Below are 25,332 nucleotides of genomic sequence, written 5' to 3'. Positions count from 1 at the left end.
GGGAAACATGGTGGAACTTGTGCTAAAGGCTTGAGTTCTGACTTCTACTAGCTGTGTGACACTGGGAAATTTCTTCATGTATAAAATGAAGATAAGAAGAATTATGCCCAAATAAAAATTAGGTTCATTCAACACATTGAAATCATTTTTGGAAGTAAGTGGGCTTATAAGTAAATCAGTAAGTTGGCTAACCCTATGTCTTGGGGGAACTCATTAATTTATTTGTGCTTTATTTTCATTTAGTGGTTCTCAACCATAACCAGGGGTTGTGTGATAACCCCTAGGAAATGTTTGGAAATGTGGGGAGGTAGTTGTGACTGACGCAGAGACATGGAGTGCGTGCTTCTGGCATTTAGTAGGGGTCTCAGATGTGGTTGCACAAATTCGCCTGCTCAAATTACTGCTAGTGACCCTGGTAGATCATTTTCAGGGTATCTTCCAGATGTTAAACGATTTAAAGGATTTTTAGATTTTTCAGGTAGACTCTTGTCTTCCATGGAAAGAAAGGGAGAGCTGATTTTGGGGGGTTTGAGCAGCCCAGTTGAGCTACATAGCCATGGAAGGGATGAAGAGTGAGGCAGAGTGAAGCTGGGGAGGCGGTATCCAGTGACATCTGCTGGATGTCTGTCTGACAGGAGCCTATGGGATTCCAAAGATGGTTGTAATTTGATGTGTCAAGATGTCAGTGAAAATCCTCCATTGAGGAGCATGTAACTTTCTTCCAAAGAATTTTTCAAAGTTTAAATTCTGTTTTCCCATCTTAGCATTCTCATTACCAGCTGAAAGTAAGAAATGCTTGGGGATATCCTTTTAGGGGAAGATGAAAAAGATTTTTCTGGATTTTCTGTGTATGGGGTGAAGGCATTTGACACCATGTAAACTCTAGCTAGGAGTCCAGGAGTGTGGCTCATTGTAGACTGGGCCAGTTTTTCCTTTTTGTCCATATTTGGTTTATAAAGGATGAAATTCTAAAAATGTGCCAAGCAGATACCTGTTCCTAAATTTTCACTCTTACCTTTCTGACTCACTTCTCAATAAGTAAAAGGCATAATACGAAGAACTAGAACCTACAAAGTACATCACAAAATGGAAGCTCGTCTCAAACTTTCAAAAGCAACATTTGCTCACCTGTAAAATGAGTTAGTCTCTAATCTAGTCTCTCCTGTTAGGGCTCTAATGCTTCAGTTCTCTAACTGGGGGCTCTTATTCTGGGGTCCATGCAATTCAGGAGAGTCAGAGAATTTTGATGAGAAAAACAAATCTTTATTTTCCTTATCCTTGTATTGAATGTTATCATTTCTTTTGATTATGAGTATAGATGACAAACTAACAGTATTGTGATATTTGTCACCAATCAGATATTTTCCCAATCATATTAGTTGTTGCAGAGATCTTGAAATACCCTTTGTGCTCATTGCTACTTCCAATTTATGTTAGTTATTAGACATAGATATTCATATTTAAAATACTGGTAAAGAAGCCCATGGTTATATCACAATCTAAAAATATTTTTGTAACTGTATTTCAATTTACAGTTGACCCTTGAACAACTTGAGGGTTAAGGATGCTGACCCCAGCACAGTTGAAAATTCGAGTATAACTTATACTGGCCCTCTGTGTCCATGGTTCCTTGTGTACTTGATTCCTCCATATCCGTGGTTCCATGTCCACGGATTCAGCTAACCACTCACTGATGTAGTACCATAGTATTTACTTTTGAAAAAAAAAAAAAAAAAGTGTAACAGCCTGATTCAAACTGCTGTTGTTCATAGGTTAACTGTAATTGGTTTCTTTTGAACGTCTATGTAATTAGGTTATTAATTTATAAACACAGTTTATATACAATATAAATACAATCCCAAAGGAGTTCATCTGCTTCACCAGACTGCCAAGGAGTCTACTGCACACACAAAAATCTAAGAACTCCTGATTTATTCTAGTAGAAAGAACTTCCATACAAGCAGTTGTCAACAGGGGGCTACTATCTGGGAGAGGAGATAACTCCCACTTTCACCCCAGCAGAGTCCTGCATTCCAGGGTGTGGAAAGTGTCTTGCCTCCAGACAAGGAGATCTCATCTCATGGTACATGGAGGTTCACAGGTTTGGAAAGGTACTTGTTTTCACTTGTCTAAAAAATGTTTCTGGTGGTCAAGGATGGATGGATGCTGGAATTTCAGGCTCACCAAGCTGCCCCAATCCAGGAAGGCCTTGATTTAAGACAGTTTCCAGGAAAACAGGTCCTGCTTTCTCTTCCTTTAACATCTTTCTTTCCATACACATGCGCGCACACACACACACACACACACACCCCTCTTATAAATCATACAGTGACATTTTATGACAATCAGTCTGATGATGCAATCAATCCCACTTAGGATGTCCCAGGGCTACAGTGCCATATCCGTTTGGAGTGATCACTGCTGGATGGTCTTAGATACTGGAAGAGCTCCCTGCTGAGGATAGGAGGGTGGGAAGGTCCTAAGTAAGAATTCAGGGCCAAGCTACCCTGGAAAAAGGTAAGAGACACGTGTACCCCAATGTTCATCGCAGCACTGTTTACAATAGCTAGGACATGGAAGCAACCTAGATGTCCAACCTAGATGAATGGATAAGAAAGCTATTGTGTACATTTACACAATAGAATATTACTCAGCTATTAAAAAGAATGCATTTGAATCAGTTCTAATGAGGTGGATGAAACTGGAACCTATTATACAGAGTGAAGTAAGTCAGAAAGAAAAACACCAATACAGTATAATAACGCATACATATGGAATTTAGAAAGATGGTAATGATGACCCTATATGTGAGACAGCAAAAGAGACACAGAGGTAAAGAACAGACTTTTGGACTCTGTGGGAGAAGGCAAGGGTGGGATGATTTGAGAGACTAGCAATGAAACATGTATATTACCATATGTGAAATAGATCGCCAGTCCAGGTTTGATGCATGAGACAGGGCACTCAGGGCCGGTGCACTGGGACAACCCTGAGGGATGGGATGGGGAGGGAGGTGGGAGGGGGTTTCAGGATGGGGGACACACATACACCCATGGCCGATTCATGTCAATGTTTGGCAAAAACCAGTACAATATTGTAAAGTAATTAGCCTCCAGTTAAATAAATTAATTTATCAAAAAAAAAATAAATAAGGTGAGAGGTCTAAACCATGCCATAAGAAGATTAACTGAGGACACAGGGAGGGCTAACTGAAAGAGAAGGCTCAGTGGGAGATGCCTCCAAGATATAGGTATCTTGGAGCAACACCTTCCAATTTTGAAGTATGAATCATATAGTTGTTGGAGAGGTGCACTGTAGGCTCCAGGGGGAATCTCAGAGCCATGCGTATGGGTGGGATAGGACTTGGTTAGGAGTGCAGATTCTATAGCCTGTCAGTCTTTGATTGGTTCTGCCAAGAATTAGCTTGGTGACATAGAACAAGTTCCTAACCCCATCAGTTCAGTTCAGTTCAGTCACTCAGTCGTGTCTGACTCTTTGTGACCCCATGAATCGCAGCACGCCAGGCCTCCCTGTCCATCACTAACTCCTGGAGTTCACTCAGATTCACGTCTATCGAGTCAGTGATGCCATCCAGCCATCTCATCCTCTGTCATCCCCTTCTCCTCCTGCCCCCAATCCCTCCCAGCATCAGTCTTTTCCAATGAGTCAACTCTTCGCATGAGGTGGCCAAAGTACTGGAGTTTCAGCTTTAGCATCATTCCTTCCAAAGAAATCCCAGGGCTGATCTTCAGAATGGACTGGTTGGATCTCCTTGCAGTCCAAGGGACTCTCAAGAGTCTTCTCCAACATCACAGTTCCAAAGCATCAATTCTTCAGCGCTCAGCCTTCTTCACAGTCCAACTCTCACATCCATACATGACTACCGGAAAAACCATAGCCTTGACTAGATGGACCTTTGTTGGCAAAGTAGTGTCTCTGCTTTTGAATATGCTGTCTAGGTTGGTCATAACTTTTCTTCCAAGGAGTAAGCCTCTTTTAATTTCATGGCTGCAGTCACCATCTGCAGTGATTTTGGAGCCCCAAAAAACAAAGTCTGACACTGTTTCCACTGTTTCCCCATCTATTTCCCATGAAGTGATGGGACCAGATCCCATGATCTTCTTTTTCTGAATGTTGAGCTTTAAGCCAACTTTTTCACTCTCCTCTTTCACTTTCATCAAGAGGCTTTTTAGTTCCTCGTCACTTTCTGCCATAGGGGCTTCATTTTCTTTATCACTTAAAGGGAAATAAAAATAGTATTTAGCTCATTGGATTGTTACAAGGATTAAATGAGATAGTCCATCATGGTTGTAGAATATATGCTCAGTTACTCAGTCATGTCTGACTCTCAGTGTGGCCTCATGGAGTGTAGCCTGCCAGGCTCCTCTGTCCATGAGATTCTCCAGGCAAGAATACTGGAGTGGGTTGCCATTTCCTTCTGCAGGGGATCTTCCCAACCCAGGGATCAAACCCGAGTCTTTCGTATTTCCTGCTTTGGCAGGAGGATTCTTTACCACTAGCACCACCTGGGTAGGTGCTTAATAAATATTGCTCTTATCAGTAGTATTTTTATTACTATTGTAAGTTTTTCTAGAACAGATGAAACCAAGAACACAAACAAATTCCTCCTCTTCTTCCTCCTTATTTTTCTTTTAGAACTTGATGCATATTTTATTAACTGCTCCCATGAACCAGGAACTGTGCTTGGTGATATGGATACAGTCATGTGCAAAAAGTATGACCTCCTGGGGTTAGGACCCTAGAGGACACTGCAAGACCAGAAATGCTACCTTGACTGTGATGACAAATTGATCAAGATTAGCAAATACCTACATTTTAACAAAGCAGAGACATCATTTTACCAACAAAGGTCCATATAGTCAAAGCTATGGTTTTTCCAGTAGTCATGTATGCATGTGAGAGTTGGACTATAAAGAAAGCTGAGTGCCGAAGAACTGGTGCTTTTGAACTGTGGTGTTGGAGATGACTCTTGAGAGTCCCTTGGACTGCAAGGATATCAAATCAGTCAATCCTAAAGGAAAGCAGTCCTGAATATTCATTGGAAGGACTGATGCTAAAGATGAAGCTCCAATACTTTGTTCACCTGATGTGAAGAACTGACTCATTGGAAAAGACCCTGATGCTGGGAAAGATTGAAGGCAGGAGAAGAAGGGGATGAACTGAGGATGAAATGGTTGGATGGCATCACCAACTTGATGGACATGAGTTTGAGCAAGCTCTGGGAGTTGGTATGGACAGGGAAGCCTGGTGTGCTGCAGTCTGTGGGGTCACTGAGTCGGACACAACTGAGCAACTGAACTGAACATTATTTGTAAAACACAGATGCTATTTCCCAAATGAGTGAAAGCATGAATGGCAATTACTGATAATGATTAGATACCAGAAAATTAACTATGGGAACTAGGTTAGTTGGGAAGAGAGAGAATAAGTTTGCAAAGAGAATGTCTGTTAGCCCCAATTTGCATATGTAGAGTTAGAAAGCAGTTATGATTGAAGAAAGACTCAACAGATCAAAAGTAGGCCACCTGGAGGTTCTACTGTGATGGAAAGGCCATGAAATTTAACTCAGATGGTTCAAATGGAATGATTTCGATGAAGGGACTCTAGGGGTCAAAGCTGAGAGGAAGTGAGGAAGAAATGCCCTGGCCTGTTCTCTTCTCCCCTTCTGATCTCCTGATTGATATCTCCCATTGGCTAAACCTAACAGGAAGCCACCAGCAGGGGGTCTTCTGGAGCACAGACCAGAGCAGGAGTCAAGGGGTGATCTGGGGGAGTGTGGGCAAATGGAGGAAAACCAGCACACCTGCCAGGATCAAACAGACTCTGGCCTAGAAGATATAGATAAAATAAACAGATTATTTAAGAAAAGATAATACAGTTAACAAATAGGGTCACCTTTTTACAGGAGTTAGTTTGAATGAGTTTTGTGTGTGTGTGTGTGTGTGTGTGTGTCCTTCAAGCAAATAATCCCTGGTTGGTAAATACAACAAAGCCATGAAATGAAACTGTATGGGTATGTCTCTACCCCAAAACCACTAAAACTGCTCTCTACTTCACTCTACCCAGATTTCAGATTGAGCCTCTGGTATTTACAACTAGGATACACTTCCATGCTTGAAAGAATGTGTTTAGTACCCAGGGGTGAGCATCTGTGAATTAAATTAGCGGGTGAAGCATGTGTGTGTGTGTGTGTGTGTGTGTATACATGTCTCTGCCTTCATCAGTACTTTATCCTACCTTTCCTTTAATGTCTTACATAAATAAAAACCAGTATTGACTTTTCAATTTGATGACATCACTGGAAATTATTTTCCAAGGTCAGCCTGGTAAAGCTGCTCAGCCAGATGGTCAGTCTTTCCCTCTACAGAGCTTTGTGGGGCAGCAGCACCTGCTTCAGTTGCTGGAGGACTGTTGCTTAATTAGTTGACAAAAGAATGTCATTGCTGGCCTGCTACTCAACTTCAGAGATCCCTAAAAGCTGGGATCCCTGTGCCTTGCTGATATTTGAGAGGTGTTAGGATGAGGCGGCTCTCCGTATTCTACCTTAGATATGCCCACGAGATAATTAGGCACATTTGTGTAATTCACTCTCAAGGTAACAAGACAAAACTCCAACTTTAGCAGCATTTCCTACCACCCTCTTGCTCCAGATCTGTTAGTAGCCTGTCCACAGCGACAGTGGAATGTGCTAATAGGTTCCAGTAAGTGGATTCAAATGTGGAGACATGGAAAACAACTTTTCCTCTTTTTGGAGACTGTCAGCATTCCCCACAAATACTTGCTCTGAACCATTTTCCTGGGAGCTATTTGTACTGGTAGAATGTTTTATTTGGTTAAAGAGAAACCATAAGATAGCATCGAGAACAAATAACATACAGTGAACACGCATCCAACAATGTTCAGGGGCTGAGGAATTGCAGATGGAAGTGGGGGTTCAGCTGAGGGCCAGCAGTTACTTGATATAGGGAAAAAATGTTTGTTGTTCTTAAGCTCTTCAAGACCAAAGAAGCATTTGACCCAGAACCCGTAAGTGAGTAAACCATTCCTTATGCTATTTTCTTTGGAAGGAAGTGTTTGGAACAGGGAAAGACTAGGCTTCTGAGGGGTCCATGGTCAGAGGATGGATTGCTCATTAACCCTTTAGATTTCCTTGAGAGTTGTGTTTGAAGTCACGTAACAGTATCTGTATAAACCATTCCCTCCACAATGGTGTCCTCCATCCCATCTTACCTATCAGGATTGAAGAAGAAAGTGGGTTGGTACTCTGAACTTGTCAGTTCCCTTGTCAGAGGTGGGCTTCCCTTGTGGATCAGATGGTAAAGAATCTGCCTGCTGTGCAGGAGACTCAGGTTCAATTCCTGGGTTGGGAAGATCCCCTGGAGAAGGAAATGGCAACCCATTCCAGTAAACTTGCCTGGAAAATTTCATGGACAGAGGAGCATAGCAGGCTACAGTCCATGGGGTTGCAAAGAGTTGGATATGCCTGAGTGATTAACAAATTTCATCAGATTTTTTTTTTTTTGGTCGGGGTGGGGGTCAGATTTTCCCTAAGGAGTGAGGAAGTTCATGCAGTTGGCAAGTAGGCAACTTGATTTTGCTGACAGTTGTTAGAGAACAGAGTAGGGAGTGTGTTTATTCACTTGGTGGATGACATGCTCATGAGAAGGTGTCAGATCTCAAAAAATACCATGTATATTCAGAGTGGCCTTGCTGGACTGGAAAAGTGACCTAAAACCAAAGTAAAGAAAGAACAGGTCCAGGCAGCGGGCTGGGGAGGAGATGTATGATGCAGAAATCCAAGGCCAGGCAGAGAGGATGAGTCAGCACCATCTTCACACTGGGCTGGCCTTTGTGCTCAGATGATGTTTTTAGGCACAGCCACTAGGACACAGATTTGAATTTCCTGCAGGGAAAGAGGACTCACAGAGAAAAATCCAAAATCCCAGCCAGGTTTTTTTGGTGACCAACGACCAGCCTACTCCAGGTAGTAGGTTTGGGTTGGAGTGAGGTCAGTGGCCAAAGGTGCAAAAAAAAAAGGGAGTTGGTCCCACGCGTGAGGTCCTGGGAGCACTGGAGTGAATAAGGACTTTGACTTCTCCAGGACTGGAGTTGAATGTCACTCTACTATCGTCTAGACCTGTGATCTTAACTTTTGTTGTGCTCAGTTTCTCAGTCAGGTCTGACTCTTTGTGACCCCACAGACTGTAGCCTGCCAGGTTCCTCTGTCCATGGGATTGTCCAGACAAGAATACTGGAGTGTGTTACATGCCCCTCTCCAGGAGTTCTTCCTGACCCAGGGATCGAACCCGTGTCTCTTATGTCTCCTGCATTGGCAGGAGGGTTCTTTACCATCAGCACCACCTGGGAAGCCCCAGGCTTAGCTCTGCTCCCATTTTAATGCTCCTCCCAGCTCCAAGACTTCCAGTCTTTGTGAAGCTTAAAGGAAGTGTTAAGAAGACTCAGAAGGCAGGGGTCATCATACACAAGGTACTTGATGTAGTGGAAGGGGCTTTGGAGCCATACGGCTGGGCGGGGATTTCAGTCCTGGCATTGACTAGCTAAGTGACTTCCGGCAAGTTACCCAGCTTCTCCGAGCCTTGAGTTCTCCATCTATAAGTTGGGGATAGCGGGGATATAACTGCTAACTGCTTCAAAGTTTTGTTATAACAGTGAGATAATATTCATAGAGCATGTGCTGGGCACCCAGAAGGTAGTGGGTAAATTCTAGCTCCTTCCTCCATCATGATCATTGTTACTAATTATACAATGTGGACTTAAAAATGTCTAAGGTTTTATCATCTTTTTGCAAACATTTGGTGAAATTACTTTTACCACCTGATACATGAGAAAATTGGAAAGCAGAGAAGTTAATTGTTGGCCAAAGCGTTACAGTAAGTCCCTGACCCAGTAATTTCTTACATTGTTAAGAAAACAGTGAGAACATTTTCATGTGCTATGATGAAAATGCAGTTGAGTTCTGGGAAAACATTCTTTCTTTGTCACTATTATCATTTGTTGTTTTCTTATATGATAGGAAGGGAACAATTTGTATCATGAGAAAATATAGACTTGGGGATCCAGAATGGGGTCAACAGTGTTTCTTTGTCTCTTCTTCTGGTTTGAACCAGTTTGAGGATTTATTCACCTCAAGGAGGAGGGATGAACTCTGTGGTTCTGCAGAATTCTTACTGATAAGCAGAAGACTAGAAACGTTGGCTTAAATTGTTTCCTTGCTTATTTCTCTTCACTGAACAGCGTGGCATGGTTTAGAATACACAGAAGTAATTTTGAGTGTTCTCCAAGAGCAATTTCTGGTCCCTGGAAAGCCAGTGTAAGCAAAGACTACACAAGCAAACCTGGTGGAATCCTGGCCTTCTGTCCCTGATGCTGGGCGGGCTTGTCTTCGGGCCTCAGCTTCTTTATCTGTTAAGTGAGGGGGTGGGACCAGGGGGCCTCTAAGATCCCTTCTAGCTCGAACTTCTCTGATTTCTGTTCTACAGTTTGAAAAAAAGAAGAATGGGCAAGCGAATTTTACCAGTAAATCCGTAAAGGTGGCATTTTCAGTCATACAGAGGAAGAATTCAGGTGTGACTTAGAACTAGCACTTGTCAGTATAAAGAATTTGCCACTTGGACCTTTCCACCTTTCTTTAGTATAAACCACACCATCAGATCACTGGGATGAGATCTGAAGATGTTTTGGTCCAGCCCACTCTTTTGTCAATCCCCCAGACCACACCAGTGGGCTTCTCTGCTCTCAGACCCCAGCAGGACTCTCCACCTTGGATCAAACATTGAGCTTAGATTTGAGAACTGTTCCTTTGTTAGTTCCATACTGAAGCAATGCTCACCCCTTCCTTGCCTGCCCACTGTTTGGGCCTCTTTTTACTGCTTGTCTATTTACCAACTGTCTGAACTGAACAGTACTGTAGAGAGATTCTATAGGACTGAGCTGATCGTGTGCAGGCTTTGGAATCAGACAGTCCTGTCTTTGGCTCTCAACTTGGGCACTTATGGTATGTGCTTAGTAGCAAGTCATTTGACCTCTCTGAGTGTTGAGTTTTGTCATCTGTAAGACTAGAATGTAAATATCCTCCTTGCAAGGTTATTGAGTGAATGTTAGTCTCCCTTAGTCATGTCTGACACTTTGTGACCCCATGGAGTGTTGCCAGGCTCCTCTGTCCATGGAATTCTCCAGGAAAGAATACTGGAGTGGGTAACCATTTCCTTCTCCAGGGAATCTTCCTGACCCAGGGATAGAATCCCAGTCTCCTGCACTGCAGGAAGATTAAATGAGATATTATATGCAGAATTAGGCATAATTGCAAGTGGCCAAAACTTCAAATCTATTATCATTTTCCATATAACATAGGAGCTCAAGAAATGTTTGTGAAACAGCTAAAGAAAAAAGAACCATTTCTTCAGAACATTCTGATGAAATTCAGATAAAAGGTGATGAAGAGAGTGCCAGGAAGACTATGGGATAAGCAGCATTTCTTTTAACTCATGTCTCAAACTGGTCATAGGGTAGTAGGCAGAGCGTGCAGCAGGTACATCCACAGGGATTTAGGAATGAACTTACCCCTGACCAGCCATAGGGCAGGAATTGGCCCTCAGCCCAGTATTTCCCATTGATGAAGAAGAAGCCTGCAATCATGATGAACACCCACACGGCCAGGTTCAGCACATTGAGTACATTGTTGAAGCCCACAGAATTCTTTACCCCCAGCGCAACGATGATGGTGACGATGATTGCGATCACCAAAGCCAGAAGGTCCGGGTATGATTGTTCTCCTTTCCCTAGAGGATAAGATGTGAATTAATAATATTGTCCAGGCCCACCCAGTGCATCTGCACTCAGAGAAGGCTGGACAGTGTGTCATGGAAGGAGAAGGAACCGTGTGTGTGTGTGTGTGTGTGTGTGTGTGTGGTCCACAGGTGTCTAGTTGCAAATGGGAAGGCTTTGGTATGTAGGTGAGATGACCTGATATCCTGGACCAAAAATTGGGATTCATAATGTGATAACTACAGCAGTTCTCTGGAGCCATGGCATGAAACATCTGAAGTCAGGACTATCCAAGGACATTCAAATGTATACATGGATCTAACATGTTATTTGAACTATTTTATCTTCATTGTTGTTTACTTTATAGCCCAAAAGTATTCCATTTCATTCCAGCAATCTCTTTATTAGCAAATTTAAAAATGTGTGTCTTTGACAATTATTGGAAGAAGGGTGTTCTTTCCATTTGTGTGTTTGCAAAGAAGATGGCTGGGGAACTCTCTCTGCCTGTTTGGTCTTGTCTGTTGGCCAGTGGACTCCTGCCCTCTATAGAGGGAAAGTGGCACTGCTTCAGCAGTCAGGCTCCTGGATTTCAGCTCAACTCTGACCTGTAACCAGCTGTGTGGTCGTGGGCAAATGTTTCTTTTCTCTGAACCTCATCTGTAAAGTGAAAACTTTGGGCTACCTGATTTTGGAGGACGCTTTCGGACCTAAAGTTCTATGAAATCAGTATCCTGAGAAGATGTTGTCTTCATATTTTAAAATTTTCTCATCATATCTAGGTGCTCAGCATTTTGGTCAGCTCTTCTGAGACAGGGGCACCAATGACTTGTATGCAGCCACTGAATTAGGCCCTTGATGTTTCGGAGCAAGACTTCCAAAGTCTCCTCCACTACAGTTTAGCTTCCCTTGATTGTGAAGGGATAGTCAGATAACTGAATGGAAGGTGGGGCTCAGGACCTGAAGTCTCAAGGTATTTTTTTACATGAGCTTCTGGTTATTTAGTATTCACTCATTTTGTTATACCCATTCATTTTGTTTCTTTTAAATATATTCTCTTATTTAAAAATGAATGCATGCTGGTTTAGGATAAATTTTTAAAAATCTTCTAAAGAACCCATCAGAGAAGTTCCTCATAGTTCTTTTTCCAAATTACTCATATTTTTATATAGTTCTTAACATGATGCATATACAGTTTGTGTCCTTTGTCATACAGCATTACATTAAAACATTCCACGCTCTTACAACAGACTTCCTGGTCATCCTTTTAATTGCTAGCTATGTTACACACTGCCATAGTTTACTTAATCAGTTGCTCCAATGTAGAATACTTAAACAGTTTCTAATTTTTCTGTTATTATAAACAAGGCTGTGATGAACATTTTTTCATATAAAACTTTTATGGAAATTAGAACAGTTTCCTTAGGACAGATTCATTCATCCATTACTTGGCCAAAAAAAAAGACATATTAAGGCCCTTGGTACTTTTTGCCAAACTGCATCCTGAAAGAGGAGCCCCTTTATTTGGCTTAGTGAATTTGCATGTTGGAGTTAGAGGCTGTTGCAGTCTCACCCAGGCCGTTGAGGGTCCCCACGCTGTCCACCATCCAGCGGCTGATGGTGTGGTTGGCCAGTGAGTCAAACATGCTGCTCAGAGCGCTGGCGCCGGCCGCGGTGCCAATCAAGTACTCCAGGATCAGGTTCCAGCCAATGAAAAATGCCACAAACTCCCCGACAGTGACGTAGCTGTAGGTGTAGGCTGACCCTGTGGTCTTCGGGACGCGGACTCCAAACTCTGCATAGCAGACACCTGCATGGGACACACATATGACAGATGGATTTCAGGAGATGAGCTAACCTTTTGGTGGCCAACCATCTGGGATAGATAATCCTGGACATCTCTGGGGTCTTAGAACAAGTATGCAAAGTTTTATGTAAATGAATCAATTCAAAGCCAGTTCTGATGTCTTCCAACTTTACTTCTGTAAAAAGTCTAAACCCAAATGCCAGATCTAATTCTAAGGAATGATTAGAAACTGATCTTTATTAGAAAAACTCCCATTTATTGTATGTATCTCTGTTGTTGTTCCTTAAGTGTCAGATATCCTGAGTGAACTTGGGTCTAATCCATTAGGACCATACAACTGATGTCACCAAGGTTAGATTATGTTAGCATTCTTCTCTTTTCATTTTTATTTGTTACAAAATGTGTTCCTCATTTAAGGGTGATACCTGGAGCAATCTTTGAAAATCCTGTACTATATGGGATGGGAGGTTAATTAAAAATGCAAATATAAATAAATAACTAGGCACATGCAGAAGATAACCTAATGAACACCTTTAGAGTATCTCCTATGTGCTTGGCAAGATGCCAAATGCTGGGAATAGAAAAAAGACAAATGAGGCAGGGCCTTGCCTTCAAGTGGAGCTATGCCAGTAAATCCCCACACTTTGTAGGGAGTATGAGCTCAGTAATGCAGAGACGTACAGGAACACAGACAGCAGAGATGAGACGTGTGCATCAGCTGGTTTTGAGGTATATGGAGGAATTAATTGGACTCAGAAGGAGGACTGTGAGGCAAAGGCATGGTGGGGAGAGACTGTATGAAGTTTTGGGTGGAAGGGGATGTGCACTGGGGGACTGCGAGGAGACGAGGCTGGAGAGGCAGGCAGAAGTCACATGTTTTCCAAAGTGGGTCTAATGGGACACTTCTACCAGAGTCATCTATTACACTTGATCTTAGCCAGAAGGCCAAAAAGCGATCAGAGTCATTTCTTGAGTTGTGATTTCAGGAGATGGGGACCAGGAATATGCATTTTAATAAGCTCGCCACTTATATTTGAGACACACTGGTATATTGCCTCTGAGAAACACTGGTATATTTTTTGTTTTATAGAATTAGAAATTAAATTAGAAAGAGGCTGGGAGTATATCAAACTTCTGGAAGTTGGGAGAATATTCTACATTGTATTAGAAAGTCTAGATTTGGGGCCAGTGGGTGGGGTCCTGAGTGGGAGGACAGACATGCGACAGCTTGGAGGGGACACACCAGGAATGTGAGACAGAGGTAGAGGGGAACGCAAAGTAAGCATTACTTTCAGTCCCAATTTTGTTCAGGGCCAGCCTGGCGGCTCTCATCACAAATCAGGGAAAAATCGTTCATTCTTTTGCGATTGAAGAGAGCAAGTTTCTTCTCCTTTGGAAGAGAGTAAAATCAATGCACGGATGCAAGAGCAGAGACGTCAGAAGCAGTGACACAATGTGACTACATGTGACGCGCCCTTTCTTCCTTCCCCTCGGTGGCCTCAGTGTCGGCGCCTCCATATGGAAGGAGCCCTGGACAGCTGGGTTGCCCTCTGGTCTCAACTCTGCCTCAAACCTGTGCACCACTTTACGTGTTTCCTTCCTTGTAAGGTAAAGGAATTAGGCTGGGATGCTCTCTTTAGAATCTTCCTACTCTTTCAACAGTAGGATTCTATTGTTATGTGGAATTCTGTTACAAAATATATTAAGCATCGTTTCCTTTCACATTAGTTACTATATTGTTCTGTATTATGGAGATGCTCTCAAGGCCAGCAAAGCTGTTCGTCCCTACCTTGAATGGCCTAAGCTGTTATTATTTTGAGTTTCTGTGTCAGCCCCCTTCCCTCCGCTTTGTAAAATAGTTTTCCATCTCCTTGGAAGTCAGACTGTCAGTCCTTTCTTCTTGTTACTGTTGCGGGGCTTACCTGGAGCGGTCTGACCTCCTCTTTTTCTAAATTGCTGCTTCTAACACTTAATGTTTAAATTGTTAGAGTGAGTCTAAAATTAAGAGGAAGTGGTCTCGGAAGGAAAGCCTGAGGAACTCTAGGAGGAAAGTACAGAGTGTGAGGGCCTGATAATATTTTCTTGGTTGCTGGGGGAACTGGTATAACTTATGTGTTCTCATCTTCTGAAGGGACTTGAGCTTACATGTTGAGTAGGTGTCTCTTTAAGTGCAGTGTAAGGATTTGGGAGGTAAATGATTTATTCTCTTTAGCGCAGGATGCACAACTTTATCAAGTAATTCTTATACTCTGTGAGCTTCTTTTCTTCATCCTTCTTCACCACCTGATAATGTACAAGGCTTATAAACAGGATTTTTCCAAGTGGCACTTTTGAAATGGGCATCCATTTGATTGCAGATTTAACTTGGAGAGCCAATATTTTTCTCCTTAATATTTGATTTGCCAAATTAAGTAAGAAAACACTCAAGTCACTGGGCAAGGGTGATTAGCAAAGAGTCAAGTCTTCCTTAGGTCTTGTGAAGGGACCTGCCCATCCCTTGCTGTCTTGGGTCAGAGGAATGGGCCCTGTGGTGTGCATGGTGTAGGAGCATATGGAATCTTAATTACTTATTTACCCCAAACATGCTTGGATCTTGATGACTGGGGTTTGGGGAGAACAGTGGGAAAATCAGTTAGCCACTAATCACGTGGGATAGTTTCTGCTCGCAGAAATCATTCTTTGGGACACACTCTCATTTTGAACATGTTGTAAAGGATTTTAATTTTGAAAGCTTCTGATTTATTTGCATGCACGAATCCAGGCTTTTCATGGGTTATAGAGGGCTTCACTGGTGGCTCAGTGGTAAAGAACCCACCTGCCAATGCAAGAGATGTGGATTCTATCCCTGGGTCAGGAAGATCCCCTGGGGGAGGGCATGGAAACCCACTCTAGTATTCTTGCCTGGAGAATTCCATGGACAGAGGAGCCTGGTGGGATACAGTCCACAGGGTCGCAGAGTCAGACATGACTGAGCACACATTTATAGAGTGTATCCAGGGAAACTCAGTGATGAGGAGTGAATGATTTCAACTCCAGTATCCTGGGAAAAAAACTGGAAAATGTTGTCAATCATTCTACTCCCTCCCCACCACCCTCACCAACTATCTCATGTGTAAGAGACACATTCAATTAGACACTTATTCTAATTTCAATAAGAAAAACCATGGAAAAGGATGCCATTAAAAAAATTTTTTTATCCTAGATTAGGTGGTCACTGAGTATTCAAAGGCAAGTTACTTATCTCATGTGGGTAAAACTAGAGGGCCAATTAGAGGAGCTTCATGCTCCCTTCTAGTACTGTCCTTCTTTGGTTTTAGACCTAGAATCAACTCTTAAACATTTGTGTTAATGGGGGAAGCCCTGTAGGAAATACTGCAAGCCAGTAGTCTTGCAAGGTTGTACTGCCTCCTAGGGGGAGTTTTGGTATTCTATGAGGGTGTCTATGGTTCACATGATTATTGTGGGCCCTCGTGGAATTAAATGGGCAAAAGCCTGGGCTGTTAGACATTTTGTAGTGTGTGGGACCATCCCACAGGATGATGCATTGTCCTCTTACTTGATTCCAAAGGTCCCCGTGGACATTCATGTAAGACACAACGTGTTTGTAATTTCTGAGCTTAAATCTATCTTCATTGCACAAAGCATTTTTTGTTTACATGGTTTTACATACACTGAATTATTCAGGGCGGTAACAATTGGGTAAATTAAGGGACAGCTGTAATTTGTTTTGTTTGAAATTTACCAGGAGTTGGTTGTCATTTGGGAAAGCCCCATCAGCAGCAGCTTGGCTCATGGTCTTTGAGCACCAAATGGCACACGTATGTGAGTGTGCATTTGTGGCAGCGGCATTCACAGTGGTTATGCCCCAGCATCCATATGCTGAACTATTATTTTATGAGAAATTACTTTTCTTTCCTTTGTCTTCCGTACAGAGGTGATTCTTTTTGAAGTTAGTGCGTAGGAAGGTAACATTCTCTCTAGCTTGCATTGCAGAATAGTAGAACAAGAATTGCAGAGTATTTATCACCTGAAATTGATTTGGTGAACCAAGAAGCAGACTCACTATTCTAAGTGAGAGATAAGTTTATAAATAATCTCTACTCAATTTAGCAACTCATTTCAACAATTTATTGCCCCAGAGTTACCCTCCTAATCATATTTGCCTTATGCTGTTATCAAAGTGACTTTGCATTCCTCGGCTATTCATCAAGTGGCTGGAGAGGGAGAGGCATATTGATTCCAGAAGGATGACCGTGTAGCTGCAGAAAATCAATATGCAGCGCAATGGCAGGGTGCAGATGGCTATCGAGTGTGTGCTGCAGACGTGATGGACGTGTTCCCTTCAGAGCTGTTCAGAGAGACGAGTCCTTGAGCAATACAGTGGCTTCATTTCAGTGGGACTAAAGAGAAGAGGAGTGATTTATTCCTCACATCCTGCAACTCTGATACCCTTTTTGGTTATCGCCTTTTAAGTATATTGTAAACATTCGTTTTTGTCATTTAGTTGCTTGGTTGTGTCTGACTCTTTGCGACTGCATGGACTGTAGCCCGCTAGGCTCCTCTGTCTATGGGATGTTCCAGGCAAGAATACTGGAGTGGGTTGCCATTTCCTTCTCCAGGAGAACGTCCTGACCCTGGGATCGAACCTGTGTCTCCTGCATTGCAGGCAGATTCTTTACCACCACGCCTCCTGGGAAGCCCCTCCTCCTGTTCTTGTTTTGTAGAATCCCTAGTGTTCTGATTTATTTCTATATCTAGAACTATTTTTGGTTAAACTGACTAACTACCAGCCTGAAACCTAGGGAAAATGAGGACTTACACATTGAAAAGAGGCTTGGGACAAGATACCAGAAGCTTTCATCTTTGAAACATTCACTGTCAACCCCTTTGTGTATACCTCAAGTGATATGTGATTTGAAGTTCAGAAAAATTTGGTTCCTTTCAATGTGAATTTCTTTTGAGCTTTGCTATGACATATATAGGTGTAACAGACCAACCTTCAGTTAGATGCTCCCAGAGAGTCTACAAACAATATTGAACTTTCTAAACTTGTGCTGAAGATAGCACTACCCAAGACAATCACTATATGTTCCTCCCCATATAATGTCATCCTGTCACTTAAAACCTGTGCTGGTTCTCTAGTTCCAGGAGGCATAGAACCAGGAGGCAAAGATTCTCCACCCTAGGAGGGTGTAAAGGAGAGAGATCCAACTGAGAGTAGGTAAAAGTTAGAGAACACTTTCTCCACTCAAGAAAGGTTTCCCTCTTCCTTCCACCAAAGAGAGCCATCAGACAAATAAGTCCTTTTTAAAAGTGTACTTGCTCTTAGAAAGATTAAATCTAGAGATTATTTACACTTGAATGCCAATTACTCTACTCAGATAAACAGAGGTTTTCCCATTACCGTGTAGTTGAACTTATTGACTAATTCACTAACCTACTTATCAGTGAACTTACTAATTTCCTGAATAACTTCAGACTCCCTAATTTCCTTCCTTTAGTGCCTACTAAATCAGGCACTGTGGTGATATCATATCAGAGACTTAAACGGTAAGTAAGGCAGCTCTCCTGACCTTGAAGTGTCTATATTCTAGTTGGGACAGGGTTTAATAAACAGATGATTCCCCACAGCTGGTGTTTAATGCTATAGAGTATACATGAGGTGCTCTGGGAGCCCAGTGCGGGGAGTGTGGTTCTTGGGGAGCATGGTTCTTTTGTGGCTGGGGAAGTGGAGACAAAGTGAGGAGGCTTTTGAACTGCATCTTAAAGGGTGAACTGGGCTTTCCCAGGCAGGAGAAAATGGGAAAGGATGGTCTCAGGCAGATAAAAGGGCACAGCTGGGATGATATATGGGCAACGCTGGGGACTGAGGGTGATGAGTCTGCAGAGGGGGGCTGGGACCAAGTGTTGAGGGAAAGAACCTTGTTATTAGGTTGGGGGAATCTAGCAGAAAAGGGCTGCACCGTTATCTTCTATAGTTGTAAAGCTTTGTCTTGGTTGTAAAACCCACTCTGCACACAAAGTCTTATTTGAGAGCCTAATTCATAAGTAAGTGAAAGCTAGGTGGCTCTGTCTGAGGAGGGAGTGGGATGCCTGCCCAGGAACTCCCTCATCCCATGCCTCCCCAAAGCCTCTGAGTATACTCTGTGGACCCACAGGCTGAAGCTGAGTATTCAGTTAACGACAGAGCTGGGATCCAAACGGAAGTCCCTGGATACTCAGTTCTAGGCACTTTCCAATCCATTCTTTCATCATCCGAAATATTTATACGGCACCATCTTGATGCATCTATGTGAGATTTTAGGAACTTAAAGGTGAACAGGAAGAATATAGTTCCTCTTTTTGTGGGTCTGACAGTCTAGTGGAGAAGACAGACCAGAAAAGCAACAAGTTTAAGAAAACAAGAAAGGAGATATTAGTTGCAGGGGCTGGGGGAATACATGGGCTGATTTAAAGAGATGCAACATTGAGTTCTGAAGTGAGGTCTTCAGAGAGCCGGAAGGACTACCCATAAGGAAAGAGGGCGTCAGGACGTATGAGAAGCAGTGGAGAGAAGTGTTCATGGAAACAGTTAACCAGCCCTGCAGTTTCATTCAGGTCTCTGGGATCAGTCTTGGCCTGTGTATTGATCAGAGCGTCTGCCTGGGGTAACTGGCCACAGGTTGCAGATACCCAGCCTGGCTGGTTGTTTTGAACATGTTTTATCTGTCAGCAGTCCTCCTGAGTGCCACTTATCCTGTCTTTCAGACTCAGGGAGGAATCAGCTGTTGGGCGACACCAGAGCAACTCACCACTTAGACCCAAACATGTCTTTAAGGACACCCTCGCCAAAGATGACATTTTGCTGAGATGATTGTTATCCATTTCCTTCTCATTTTCTTAGTCTTCTTAAAACGTCTCTGTTCCATTTATAAATTCACAGCAAGGCTATAGCTGTTATATATACAGTGAGCCCCCTACATATGAACCTTCAGGTTGCAAACTTTCAAAGATGTAAACATGCATTCACGTGTCCAATCACATAAGTCAGTGCCTGTGTCCAGCGTACGTTGTCACATGCATGAACCCTCTACAAGTGGCTGTGCTTTTGTGTACTTTGCTGTACATTGCTGTGTAGAGTACAGTAGCGCAGTGTCTTTATTTCAAGCCCAGGATGTCTAGAAACAGCATAAAAGCAGCAGTGATGTAGCTGGTACTACCGTACTTTTCAAGGTACTGTACTGTAAGATTAAAAATGTTTTCTTAATTTTTTGTGTTTTTTTTAATGTATTATTTGTGTGAAAAGTATTATAAACTTATTACAGTGCAGGACTGTATAGCCAAATGTGTTAGGTACCTAGGCTAACTCTGTTGGACTTTCGAATGAATTGGACTTGCAGGCTCTTGGAGTGGAACTTACTCGTATGTAGGGAACTTTCTGTGTTGCTATGGTTGCTAGTACTGCTTACATGTGGCTTTGGAGTGGGGTATAACAAGAAATCACAGGGCCCTAGAGAGAAATAATGTGTGAATTCTCTGGGAAACATTTGTTTTCTCAGCAGCACTGAATTTCAGGAGGTGGTGTTGAAGTATCCCCATCATTTTGTCCCCCTTGAGAAGCATATTGTTGGGATCTAAGAAACATCTATTCAGCCCCCTGTCAAGTGTGGTGAACCCCTACGACCCTGCCCCAGTGTCCTGTTCCTATGCTCTTCATCAGCCAAGAAACTGTGGGGTTTCTTTTTCAGGGAGTAATCCATCAGGCACTCTCTCCTTCTCACCTCAACTGTCTCTTCTACCTGAGTAACCTTGGTTACTTCATCACTTGTCAGTGAAGCTTGGGCCAGTTTTTACAAATGTGTCTGGAAGAAAAATAATTTGTCTTGGAACTCCTGTTTCTTTGCATCTGAGAAGAGACTTATAATTTTTCTGCCAAAGTGGGCCTCAGGTGGACAATAAGAGCTTGTGTTTAGGGTATGGGCAGCATCTTCAATCAGGGGGGTGTGACACTATTACTCACTGAAACTGACAGGACTCCAATTACCGTTGGGAGGAAACAGAACTGGAAAGTTCCCAGCCCACAGCACCAACATATCAACATATAGACAGGAAGGAAAGAAGCTGACCTCAAGGTCAGAGAAGTGACCCCCAAAATAGGTCAAGGAAGTTTAATAATTTACTGATTAAATGTGATCGGACTGTTTACTCTCTTGCCTTGATCTCCCCTTTGAAAATATTTTAAAGGTTATTAGAGGTATGGTTTTCATAATATGATGAATTCCAGTAATATTATTCCATAGTATGATGAATTATACAGTCTAGTCATGCTGTTGTTAATATCATCATTAATGTACATTAGTTAATTTTTAATAGCTTATCAAGGTATGAGGATGGTAATAATAATGATGATCGTGTGGCTGCTTTCAACTAAAGAATCCACGGGCTTAGTTGTTTCTGAGTCTGTCTTCTGGCCCATATTGATCCCTCTTCATTGCTAAGGTGGCAGGTGGTCTCAAACTGTCCTTTTCTCTGCTCCTAACAATTTCATGTTGGTGACCTTGGGTAAACATCAAAGGCAGCCTCAGAGGGCAAAAGATGTTACAAAAGGGAAAGACATGTCTGGGGGCATCTACCTCTGTTAGGCCCATTGTATGCAGTTACCCATCAGATGCTCAGGTGAGCTGTGAGGTAAGGCTAGAGTCTCCATCAACAGCCCCTCTTGGCTTTAGGAGAAGCTGTGAGGTGTCATAGGAGTCACACAGCCTCTGGAGGGAGACAGAGTGTACTCATGACAGTTAAATAAGATAATGCACACAGATCACGTTGCCTAGCGTCTAGCACACTGTAAGTGCTTGACAAACGGCCACTAGAAGTTTTGCTAACTGTGGTCTTGAGTAAGTCACCCAATTCACTGAGCCTTAGTTTCTCCATCTGGAAAATGGCAATGGTGATGCCTACCAGGCAAGCTGTCATGGGTCTTGGCGTTTAGCAGGCACCCCTCCAGCGGCATTTATGGCTGTAATTATAGTTGAGGAAGAGGAATCTGAGAACTTTACTTAGAAGTAGCTTCTGGAATGTTTACGTGGGAGCCTTGGCCTCGTAGGTGGAATAAAAGAGATTAGAAGCAAGTATTGTTGGCTGATGGTGTTAGAGAGTCAGCATAGGCAGAGATATCAGAAGCAATCGAGCATTCAGATCAAGCCCTGTGTGTGCTTGGTTCACTTCTAAATCTGAACCTGGAAAAATTTCTTTCTGGGTTCTTAATCTTTACTATAGGGATACCTGTTCTGTTCCACAAATCCAGTTAGAAATTGTGAAGATGAAAAGAGAGTTCCCATTTTCTTGTTCAGCCTTTCTTTATGTGGAGAAGGCAATGGCAACCCACTCCAGTACTCTTGCCTGGAAAATCCCATGGACGGAGGAGCCTGGTAGGCTGCAGTCCATGGGGTCGCGCTGCCCCTCATCCAGATGACTCTGATGACTGGACCAAAATGGCTTTGTGCAGAAAGGCAAGGAGAGCAGGCATGGAAATAACAGCTTGTTGAAGATTTTCCAGCTCATTTCTCTCCAAAACTGGGCAATGCCCCTATTCCTGAAGCGCAGGAATGTGGCACCGACAGAGGGCAGTTCTAAGAAGTGAGGGGACCAGACCACTACCCCTTTGTCCTGAGAATTTAATGGGCGGGATCAAAAGTGAGTGCCAAGAGAACACACTTGAGCACTTGTGTGGCCTCCTCAGCCCACTTGATGAGCAGGTAGGACCAGGTTCTGCTGGGACAGGCTGTGTTCTCAGCAGATGCCTGGGAGGGTGAGACCCAGAGAGCTTTTCGCGGGCCTGGGCCTGCTCTCAGTGGAGGATATTCCCAGAGAAACCCCCTTAAGAGACAGGCGCCATCTTGACTTTTTTTCCAAAGTGGCCGCATGCAGGGAGGGCAGAGCAGGGCCAGAGAGAGGCTCAGGATTTGGGAGGCAGTTAGAGAGAACTTTCTGGGTGTAGGGACCCGGTGGCAGCTCCTGCTTCTCCAATTGTCCTCCCTCCTAGGATACGAACGCCTACCACTTTCACCTCCCTTCCTCTCTGGCCCTGCTTCTGCTCTCTAGCCCACAAACTTTAGAAGAGTTTGGTCTTCCGTAGGGCATAAGTCTGAAGTTTGTATTTTAGGAGTGAGTGTTGCTGCCTACTGGTCCATGAGGTAGGAAGGATAGTGTGTGTGTTAAACAGTACTGGGCACAGCTGACCAGGATCCAGGGGTTACTGCTCTTGCCAGATTCTCATCTAAGTGGTCCTGATGGGTTTTTTTTCCAACTAGACAGCCCCTACTGAATGCAGTAGCAGTGGTGGGATTTTAGCTGACGCTCTGTAAGACCGCTCCAGTGACTGGAGCAGTGAATCCCTCGCATATGTCGGTGGCTTCTTGACAGAGGCATTCCCTCCAAGGGGAACGTGGAGTGCTTTTGGCCTGATGTGTCGTGTCGAGTGCTCTCATAATTAAAACACGCTCAGAAGTGTTTGTGAAGGAGCAGGCGTTTGTATCCATGTTTTATACATAAGAGAAACTTACTGCATTGTTTATTTTCCTTAAAAAGTCTAAGGAATTATAAACTGGGGTATTTATAAATAAAATCTCAAGATAAATAGCCAAGGAGTGGGAGGCAGGTTCAAGAGGGAGGGGATATATGCTTACTTAAGGCTGATTCACATTGTTGTATGGCAGAAACTAACACAACATTGTAAGGCAATTATTTTCTGATTAAAAAAAGGTAAATAGCAAAGGACTATTAATTTTTTTAAACTTTTTATTTTGTATTGGGTTAGAGCCAATTAACAATGTTGTGGTAGTTTCAAGCGAACAGTGAAGGGATTCAGCCGTACATATACAAGTATCCATTCTCCTCCAGACCCCCTCCCATCCAGCCAGGCTGGCATAGAACATTTGAGTAGTGTTCCCTGTACTATACAGTAGGTTGCCAAGGACTATTATTGAATTTATTCCAGAATAGGAAATTCCTAAAGCACTGATAGGATATAAAGATATATTTATGTGTGCACGTGTATACGTACATAATTATGTAAATGTATACATAGATTTCTATATTTTCAACTACTTTGCATGGAATTTTGGGACCCAAGTCTATGTCTAGCAGTCATGTATGGATGTGAGAGTTCTACTATAAAGAAAGCTGAGCGCCAAAGAATTGATGCTTTTGAACTGTGGTGTTGGAGAAGACTCTTGAGAGTCCCTTGGACTGCAAGAAGATCCAACCAGTCCATCCTAAAGGAGATCAGTCCTGAGTGTTCATTGGAAGGACTGATGTTGAAGCTGAAACTCCAATACTTTGGCTACCTAATGTGAAGAACCGATTCATTTGAAAAGACTCTGATGCTGGGAAAGATTGAAGGCAGGAGGAGAAAGCGACGACAGAGGATGAGATGGCTGGATGGCATCACTGACTCAATGGACATGAGTTTCAGTAAACTCCTGGTGTGCTGCGGTCCATGGGGTAGCAAAGAGTCAGACACAATTGAGCGACTGAACTGAACTGAAGTCTATGTCAGTGGTGAAGCAGAGCATGAAACGTGTGATGCTTGCTTTTCACACACGTATAGTCACCCATGGACATGCAATAAAGCACAGGCCCAGGCTGTGTCCAGGATGAATGCATTCCCTGGGTTGTTAAATCAAAGGTTCACTTTATTGCTTGCTGTTCTCTCTTTTTCATGCTACCTCTACCCTTTGTCTTACAATGTTTGTCTATGCTGTACCCCAGAAGTGGCCAGCTCCTGGGTACAGGAGGTAGACAGTCCACTGGAAAGGCCATTCATCAGTATTCCTGCGTCTTGAAATGTCAGCACTCACACATTCTTCACTTCCTTGTGTAAGAATCTGTTCTTCCTTCAGTTTCATTCCTACTCCTCTGCCTACGTTTTACTTTCTCCACTGTTGCTTCCTATTTCTCCATCTCCATCTGACTGTGGCCATTTAACAAAGTCCAGCCCTTAGTTCTTTTCTCTTCATACCCCCTCTGCTTTGGTGACCTTACCTCTTTGCCAGGGCTTGGGGAGTGTGCAGGGCCCTCCCTGATTCGCTTGGGTGGCCCTGCCCCTTAACCCCACCTTTGTGACCTGGCAGCATGAGGAGGGACACTGAGTGGGACCGGATGTTTAGAGCAGGTGGCTGGCACGAGCAGTCCGTGAGCTGCTGCGGTCAGTCGCAATGTCTGCCTTTACCAGGCCTCCAAGGGCGAGAGCTGGTGCCTGGCACAACTGCTCTTCACGGTTTCCATGTGCACTCCTGTATCAGGTGGTTATCCTTGGTTGTTGTGCCTGGCTCATCTCTAGCCCCTATTTCACTGCACAGAACGGAGGCTGCTTAAATATCTTTTGTTCCGAGAGAGAATACTTCGTCATGGTACCCTGTTTAATTTACATGGAGCATTTACTACAGTTTGGAATTTTTCTGTATATTTATTTACTTGTCTTCTGAGGAGCAGTCTTCTTGTATGTTTTGAAGCACAGCTTGTTTGAAGGGACTGTCCCTGTAGAGATAGAGTTCCTCTTGGGCAAATACCTTCAGAAGTAAAAGCAAGCTCTTTGCCCACTGTTTATCTGGAGGGTGGGTAGGAGGTGGGTCTGAGTCTTCTGCTATGTGTGCGTGGAGGGACTTCCGAATCTGAACCACAGATGGCTCATTTGCACCAGGAACAAGCCTAGCCTTGTTAGGTTGGAGACCTGGTCAGCAATA

The 25,332-nt window shown here is 43.2% G+C and overlaps 1 protein-coding gene across 1 annotated transcript in view; it reads right to left on the bottom strand.

Moving 5' to 3' along the window:
• SLC7A14 (solute carrier family 7 member 14) overlaps positions 1 to 25,332 on the bottom strand; it is a 115,380-nt gene that overhangs the window by 24,700 nt on the left and 65,348 nt on the right. The window contains exons 3-4 of the mRNA XM_018047846.1: positions 12,377 to 12,613; positions 10,603 to 10,820 (exon numbers count right to left, since the gene is read on the bottom strand). Coding sequence (XP_017903335.1) covers positions 10,603 to 10,820; positions 12,377 to 12,613 — 455 coding nt within the window. The remainder of the gene's footprint in view (positions 1 to 10,602; positions 10,821 to 12,376; positions 12,614 to 25,332) is intronic.

Source organism: Capra hircus, chromosome 1, assembly GCF_001704415.2.
Source record: "Capra hircus breed San Clemente chromosome 1, ASM170441v1, whole genome shotgun sequence".
Classification (NCBI taxonomy): domain Eukaryota; kingdom Metazoa; phylum Chordata; class Mammalia; order Artiodactyla; family Bovidae; genus Capra; species Capra hircus.
This window is presented reverse-complemented; position numbering and strand designations above follow the sequence as displayed.